We start from the raw sequence: 8,010 nt of genomic DNA, 5'->3' as shown, positions 1-8,010 counted from the left end.
TGAGGTTTTGTTTTCTGCTGCAGCTGCGCCCCACTGCCGTGATGGGCTTTCCCCCCGTGGCGGTGGGTCTCGGGTGGGCGCAGGCGGTAAAGGCCGGCGCTCGGAGGGCACTTAGCGACAGGGCGCCCTGCCTGCCGGCCCCTTTGCGGTCGCAGAGCCCGCTCATGGCTCTCTCCTACCCATCTTCCCGGGCCCTGGTGAGCAAGTGCTCCAGGGAGGAACGCTCCCTCTGCTTCATGCAGAGCAGCCGGGTCCCCCCGCGCTGGCTGAGCACAGCTCGTGGTTGGAGGTGAGACCCGAGTCTAGCCTAAGAGTTTGAGTTCGTGACCTATTTCAGCAGACAAGAAGGAACCTAGAAGTGCTGATGTCTGCTTCAACTCTGTCCTTCTCAGCGTGTTTTCCTTGTTATCTGAAAGCATAAAACTAATCAGCAAAACACAAACTATTTTGCGAACAGTGGAGGAAGGGCAGTAGGTTCTGCTTGCCTCTGACAGGTGAGCTGTAAAGCAGGGCTGTCATGCTAGAAATGGCAGGAGCAGATAAGGGTCCTTAAAGCAGCCTGATGGCAGCTGCCTGATAAGCTCCTCACCAGGCAGCACGGGCAGGCTGGATGCTGACTGATTAGCACTTGCTTACTTTTCCCTGGCTGTGAGTGTTACCAAGTGACTGACTCGTTTTGAGTTAGTTTGTGTTACCCCTTTTGGGTGGTCACACAGATCTGGTCAATACAGATTTGTTCATTTCTTCCCCCATAGGTTTTTTGCTCTGACTTCTCTTCGCTTGCTGTTCCTGGTTGCATTTACCCTCATAGTAATAGTTTGTCTAGATCAATGGAAGAACAAAATCTGGCCTCAAATTGGAGGTAAGTTGCAACATTTGAGTTGATAGCTGCAAATCAAGCACTGTTTTTAGCCTCAGAGGTCCAGGCTCTGCACCTTGTGGAGTTAAATAGTTAAAATCCTTGGTCTTTTGCTTTGTGAGTCTAGAAGCAGGCAAGAATACTGTAGGCATGTTCTTCCGGGAGTTGGAAAATCCTTACTTTTATAAACTTAAGAAGACCTTTTCATGCTTGTGACACTGATATTTGTCTCATAATGTTGAAATGTCTCATGTACGTGAACTAGTGCAGGTTTTGAAGCAGTGATTCACCTTCTGAGCATTTGGTACCAGAGCAAGAAATTGAAGCATATGTGGCATGCATCTGGATTTCTCCTCAGAGTCTGTAATAAATCAGCTTCATGTTTTAGGACAAAGATGAGTCCCAGCCTTGCTGTTGAGTGGAGATTTCTTTGAAAGGAGAGGCATCGTAATTGCTGTTAATGAAGTTAGTCTTAAGCTTTCAGTAAACAAAGCAGTTCTATCATTTGTGATTATTAATATACTCATGAATACTCCCACTACCATTCTTAGCACTCCAGATTTCATTGGCTTTGCATGGACAGGTTGGTTTTGAAGCAGTGTGTATGGTTTGCATGCTCCCAGACGTGGTTCCCTAACTAACTAGCAAGTACGACTCCCAGCTTTCTGCTTCAGCTGGTGTTCTCTGTAGTTCTTGGGAAGAAATTAAAGCTTTCCTCGGTTTCTAGCAGTAGATTGGCTCAGGCTCTGTAGCTGAAGTGTTCCTACTTCTAAGGAAGTGTCTGTCCAGCTCCTTCGTAACCTTGATTTCGATTTGTCAGGATAACTGGTACATCCCTGGGTCATTTTTCAAATCCCAGTCTGAGTGAGAAAGTGTCAAAAAACTTAAATCTCTGAGGCCTCTCCATAAGCAAGCTGTTCTTCCTTCACCATCTGGTGTGTGCAGGGGAAGGGAGGGAGGTGAAAGTGGTGTTTTTTGCTGTTACCTGTCAGTGTAACCAGAGCAGCCTTCCAGACAATGCCCAACAAATATTGGGGAGCAACAAGGAGACTCTCTTGCAGTCTTGTACTGTCACACGTACACGTTGAAAATGTGTAATGGACTGATGCATCTCTTGTTCTTAATTACAGTTAATGTCTTTTCCAGGTATTCCCCAGCTTATTAAAAGCTTTACTTAAATCCCAAGAGCTAAGCATTCTCATGGCAAATTCCTTGCAACTAATGTAGTGTCTATTCTTAATATTTTAGTGGCAAGACCTGACGAATTAGACAATGAGAGGTAGGAAACTAATTGAATCCTGTGCTGTTTGGTACTTTGCTGTGATACCATGTAATTATTACCTGCCTGTGCTTGTAATGTTGGCTCCTTTGAGTGAGGAAGGACGGGGGAGAAGGGAGCTGGGGAGCTGCTTAGTGGAGGGAGGATGGAGCCCTGGACTCTGTCAGGCAATTGTGACAAGTTTTTGACTTGCCCAAGCCATTATATTATACTTAATCTTTGCCATCATACTAGCCTCCAATAATGCTTGCTTGAGTGTTGTAAAACTTTCCCTGCAACTTCCCTGTGCACCCTTAAGGTAGAGATGCTGCCTTAAAAGCAAATCCTTTTGTACAGGCCTCCAAGAGCAGGAAAACAGCATTTCTTTTGGAAATAATTAAGTCTTCTGAGACTTGATAGGGAATGTTTAACAGGCTTGTTCCAGAAGTTGTTACTGCATAGTTGTGATCTGACTGCAGCATTAATAATGGGTTGAGAAATGTTAGGGTGTTGTCTTACTAATAACACCTTCCTCTCTCTGGGCATACCTTTCTGCCTGCCTGTGCTGCCAAGCTGCACTGGATGCTCAACTCCTGATTAAATCACTTGAGTTGTTGCCAAATGACAATATTTAGGGTTTGGTGGGTTTGTGTTTGTTTTTTTTTGCAAGGGGCCCAAGTACAAAAGGAATTGCTTTTCCTAACCTTCAAGTACTTGTGACTTGCAGTTAAGAAGCACTAATAGAACTTGCCAAAGACAATGCCTCTGAAGTAACTGAATATATTAAGTAAGGTACAAGGCTGCTTGTAGACCTCATACTGAATTCTTGGGGGTTGCAGTTGACCAAACAAATGCAGGAAAACCAAGCAGATTTCCCTGATTTGCTTCTGCACTGCCCTTTCACTCCAGTAGCATGGAAACTAGTCTAAGACAAAAGTCTGAATGACTGAAATTACTGCTCCTTAGCTGCTATGGGAGAACTGGGACCAGCTGCTCTGGGAGAACTGGGACAATGTAGAATGGTACATAGAAGTGCTTCTTTTGGCAAGATGGTGTTTTGAAAGGCAGGCTGACCCTCATGTCTAGAGCTCAGCAGCTGGGGGAGAAGAGAAGGTAGTATTGAGACAAGCATTTGTAGTAGGTGACTTCTGCACTGACGATGCATTAATACCTGTTCCCGAATTCTTACCTTCACTGCAGCTGGGGATACGTTCACCCTCGACTGCTTGGAGTGCCAGAACTCTGTCACCATTTGGCTGAAGGATGGGTGGCTGGGACCAGCTTCTTAAGTAATCTCTTAATTTTCAAGAGGCAAAACCCTGGCAAGGTAAGAATGTACAGACCTCAGCAAACAAAATGTTTGGTGTGGAGCCTCTGCTGACCACTACTATCCTCTTGTGGTGGCATCCAGCGTTGGCTAAATGCATTCAGACATGGGAGGTTACCAAGGGAGGTCTCCCACAGCAACATGGCTATTAAGTGGCAGAGAGGAATAGAAAGCACAGACAGAATAATCAGGTTGTGGAGGAGGGAGGAGAAAACGAGTGTGGGCATGTTGATTGCACTAGTGAAGTGAAAATGTAGCTGCTCCTTCTGCAGGTTTCTAGCGTTTTAAGTGTCTGTCAAACTCGTCTCCCTCACTGGTTTTTAACAGTTTGAGAAAGTGTGTCAAGTTGTTTTGTTTTTTTTTTTCCTTCTTTTTTTTGAGGCTTATGCAAAGAGGAACTGGTAACGTGGTGGTACTGTCCTTGTCCTTTTCACCTTGAAGAGTTCTGTCTTCTTTACCCTCGTCCTTGCTTTTAGCATACCTGCTTTGGGAAGCTCCTCATTCTGAGGCAAGAGGCCTTGGTATGCTGCCTGTCGCTCTGAAGCCAGATACCTCCTGTGTCTGTGCTAGTCCTAGAGCGGGGTAGTTGAACGCAAGGAAGGCTTCGCTGTCATTAGAGTCATGACTTGACCAAGAATCTGCAGAGAACCCGATGGTCAAGAACTGTGTGAATCCACTGCTTAACTTTGGAAACTCACTGTCTTCCATGTCTTCAGTTTTGCCTTCTAGTGTGTGGAGTCTTTACTTTCCTGGCTGTCCTGGGCCGGTATATCCCTGGACTCTTGCTCTCATACTTGCTGTGTAAGTAGATCTCTGTGCCAATACAGACTCACAAGTGAAAAGGGGTAGAGATGAGTGGGATCTGAATGTCTGAGGGATGGGGCTCTTCTGCTCAAAAGGAAAGCTTGTGTGAATGGCTTTAAAATTTAAAATAATACATTCTGCCTGGAATCTAGTGGTTCTTGACCAGGACTCTAAGGTCTCCGGTCCAGAGAGAACATGTTTGAGTGCCTAGTAACCATAGATCTGAGCGCTAATAGGTTGGCCTCTCAATTTTGTTAAATTGGCAGAGGGGACTGCACCAATTGTAACAGCCTCCCACAGCATTACCTTCAGTACTCAGATCTTGCATACTCTCTGTGTGTTATACTGCATCACAAAATGGGCAAGATGTTTGCCAAGTAGCATCCTGAACAATCTTCTAATCAGCGTTCCCACTTACCTCAGTGCTCTTCATCCTGCTGTGGCCCCTTGCTGTGTACCACAGACTGGGGCAGCGCATGTATATGAAGCTGGAGCCAGCTCTGCAGCGGCTGGATTTCAGTGTTCGAGGCTACATGATATCAAAGCAGCGGGAGAAGCAACGTAAGTTTCTGTACTGTGTTTCTGACCCTTCAGACACTGATCCTTGGTACCTGAAACAGCCTGTGAATCGAGCCCCTGGTCTTGGAGTGGGATAGGGCTGCATGTATTGCACAGCAGTCACTCCAGCACCCTTGGCAAATACTTGCAACTGCTTTGGGAAGGAAGCAAGGCAGCTCTGTCTCCGCAGGCATCTCCCAGTAAGCAGTTGGTGTAAGCTTTTCACGGTGCTGAGCTGCTCTGCTTCTCAGCTGCCAGAACTGTGTGTTCCATATTGCAGTTGCACTGAGAAAAGATGAAGGACTCAGTCCAAGGTGGCTGCTAAACATGTTCACCTCAGCAAAAGATCTGTAGCAGCCCAAGTGAGAAATGATCATGTTGCTCTGCTGTGGAACAAAGCATGCTGCATTATGTTATGTCCAGTCTTGCCAGTTTAGGGTTTTTCTGCTCAGCATAAGGCTGGTCCTGTACAGACCCCTGTCCTAGCAGCAATAATAAGCTTTGACTCTGGTTTCTGCCAGTGCGTCACCGATCCCTTAATCAGGAGGCTGTGGATGATGGGAGTGACAGTGAAGAGGAGCTTGCCGCATTCTGTCCCAAGGTAATGAAATGTCTCGGAAATAGAAGAGCTCAGTTGAATAGAACAAACTCACTGCGTGAGTGCATTGCGTGGACGTGCAGTGCATGGCCCCACATCCAGCACTTTGTTGCTGAGTTGTGATGGAAGATCGTATGAGGATATTCTCCTTCTAGAGAGGGCTTTCCTATTCTGTTCTTCTCACTCAAGTATGTCCAGAGCTGCTTGTACCAACTACAGCCTCCTAGGCTGGGCAGTAAAGTGTGAAATGAGCCTCAGATACCAGCCTCGCATGAGGACTGGGTTTAACTGGCGGCCACTGGATCATGTGTTTTGTCTTGAGGCCCAGAAGTAAGCTTTCCGATATTTGATGTTTTCAATTTTATCTCCTATTTCAAAGCTGGATGACTCTGTGGTTGCCAAGGAATTGACCATCTCTGACTCAGAGCATTCGGATGCTGAGGTTTCCTACACTGAAAACGGAATGTTTAACCTTTCGAGGGGCCAGACTCCCCTGACAGAGGGATCAGAAGGTGAGAGGAAATGGGCACCTTCTGAAAGCTGTGGAATGCTGAGCCGGTGCTGGTGTGATAGGTTGGAGGGAGGATGCATTGCCTCCTGTCCTTGAGGTCTAGCTGTTTGATGTCTGTCTTGCTGGCTAAGAGGAGATGCAACTACCTGTTTTTTCAGAATTGAGCTTCCTCCTTCTTTCCTGCGGTGCTTTAGTAGAGCAATGACAGCTGTCCTTCAAAGGCAGATCCAGCTCTGCCAGTCTCTGGCTGTAGGGGTACAGGTTGCAGCGCAAAGTCTGGGAGGGGGTGCTTTCCTCTGGCAGAAGGTGTCTGGTTCAGCATCTGCATTCCTTGCGAGTGAACTGGGAGGTCAGCAGGCATCCTGAATAGCTGTATGAGGGGGAGGTTGGTCTTGGGGAGGTAATGGCCCAGCTTTTGTGTGCTGTCCTGCCTTTGCCTTCAGGGTGTTTTATGTATACTGTGTATTTAAAGCACTTTCTCCTGTTCTAGATCTGGATGGTCACAGTGACCCAGAAGAATCTTTTGCCAGGGATCTCCCTGACTTCCCTTCCATAAACCCGGAAGCAACTGGCATAGATGACGAAGATGACACCAGCATTGGGATCCCAAGTCTGGCTTATCGCCCACAACTGACAGAAGATCTGCATCTCCCTTATGACCAGGAAGAATCCGGTGCACTGCCATCTGTACAGAATCTTACTAGCAACATAGCCGGATTTGTCACCAGAGGGATGATACAGCTTGCACTGTCAGGAGCCCCTCAGCCAGGCTTCTCACGCAGTGACAATCCCCAAAGAAGTGCAAAGACTTACCTTAGAACGGCCAGCTCAGACTTGGACACTGATGCGGAAGGGGATGACTTTGAACTGCTGGATCAATCTGAGCTGAACCAGCTGGATCCTGCTGGCTCACGAGGCCAGTAAGCAATCACATCACTTCCCTCGGGTTTTCTATTGCACATTGTGGAGGGGAGTCCTGGAAGGAAAACCCTTGCACAGTTACCTAGATCGTCTCCTGTGTGAGTGTGAGTGACGTGACAGCCAGTCCTGGCTGGGAACACCACTGTGACTTGTGACTCTAGCCTCGCTTGGATTTTAAAATAAATGACACTGGTAATTCATAGGGAAAATGCGTTGATGTGATGGCTCCACAATCACCCATGCGTTGCCCTGCACTGTCTGCCAGGATGCTACTTGCTCCAGACTTCCTCACCTAAGACAATAAATCTGGCGTCTGCAGCTCTAGAGACCACCAGTCAGACCGACTTAGCATCACCAAGGACAATCTTGAAGCCAGCCTTCTGGGGCTGATGCATAACCAGGTGAATGGGATTGTTTTCCCCTCAGACTTAGTGTCTGGGACTTAATGCTATTTTGTTTTTAAGACAACCGTTCCCCACTCCTAAAATGTGCACAGAATCCAAATCTTCTCTCCCAGCAATATCCAGCTCTGGGTAGAAACAAACCCCTTGCTCCTCTTGTGGACATGACAGTGTATGGCCACGATGTTTGTACTTGCAATGACCACTCATCTCTGGTTCCAGCTTTCTAGTGATGCTATTTTGTAAGAGACGTAATGGCAATAAGACATCTACTGTGATGACTAGAGTCCTGCAAAGAACATCTACATGTGGCAGCTGCTCTTGTGTTGCTTTCCTAAGATAACGGACTAACAATTTGCTATAAATCCCCTGCACTCCTCCAGCACATGTTCGGCGTGGACAGTGGAATACTGCAGTTCCCCTGCCACTGCCTCTTGGGGAACTGCTAGGGCTGGGTTTTCTGGAGGAGGGAAGAGGCAGAGCTGGTCTGGCTGGCCAGTTTTGTTCCGGCCCTGGGGACAGCCTGCAGCTTCCCAGGCTTGTACAGTTGAGACCCCATCAGTAGGAACCGAACAGGGGACACCAGCCCAAGCCACCAGTGACCGAAGAGCTTGTGTCCGTTGCGGTCATGTAAACAAACCAGCAACCCCCAGGGGAGAGATGTTCTGTCAGCTGGATGGCCTAAGCCCTCCGTCCCTCCGCGTCGCTGAGCTTTCCCATTGCTTTTTCTAAGCCATAGAACCTGATTCTGATCACGTTTGTGCAGCAAAGAA

At 47.4% G+C, this 8,010-nt stretch overlaps 1 protein-coding gene across 1 annotated transcript; it reads left to right on the top strand.

The window, feature by feature from the left end:
* Positions 1 to 41: 41 nt before the first annotated feature.
* Positions 42 to 7,072, top strand: FAM134C (family with sequence similarity 134, member C). Its single transcript, XM_009699808.1, has 9 exons — positions 42 to 289; positions 756 to 862; positions 2,108 to 2,138; positions 3,318 to 3,444; positions 4,161 to 4,245; positions 4,672 to 4,809; positions 5,328 to 5,407; positions 5,784 to 5,916; positions 6,406 to 7,072. The coding sequence occupies exons 1-9, from the start codon at positions 42 to 44 to the stop codon at positions 6,837 to 6,839; spliced, it is 1,383 nt and encodes a 460-aa protein (XP_009698110.1). The 3' UTR covers positions 6,840 to 7,072.
* Positions 7,073 to 8,010: the final 938 nt, after the last annotated feature.

Source organism: Cariama cristata, unplaced genomic scaffold, assembly GCF_000690535.1.
Source record: "Cariama cristata isolate BGI_N322 unplaced genomic scaffold, ASM69053v1 scaffold46254, whole genome shotgun sequence".
Taxonomy (NCBI): Eukaryota; Metazoa; Chordata; class Aves; order Cariamiformes; family Cariamidae; genus Cariama; species Cariama cristata.
This window is presented reverse-complemented; position numbering and strand designations above follow the sequence as displayed.

Excerpts from the sequence above, each read along its gene's own strand:
- FAM134C (XM_009699808.1), top strand. The coding sequence starts at position 42 with ATGGGCTTTCCCCCCGTGGCGGTGGGTCTCGGGTGGGCGCAGGCGGTA. Across the intron at positions 4,246-4,671 it reads CTTGCTCTCATACTTGCTGT|TGCTCTTCATCCTGCTGTGG; the intron begins GTAAGTAGATCT and ends CACTTACCTCAG. Across the intron at positions 5,408-5,783 it reads TTGCCGCATTCTGTCCCAAG|CTGGATGACTCTGTGGTTGC; the intron begins GTAATGAAATGT and ends CCTATTTCAAAG.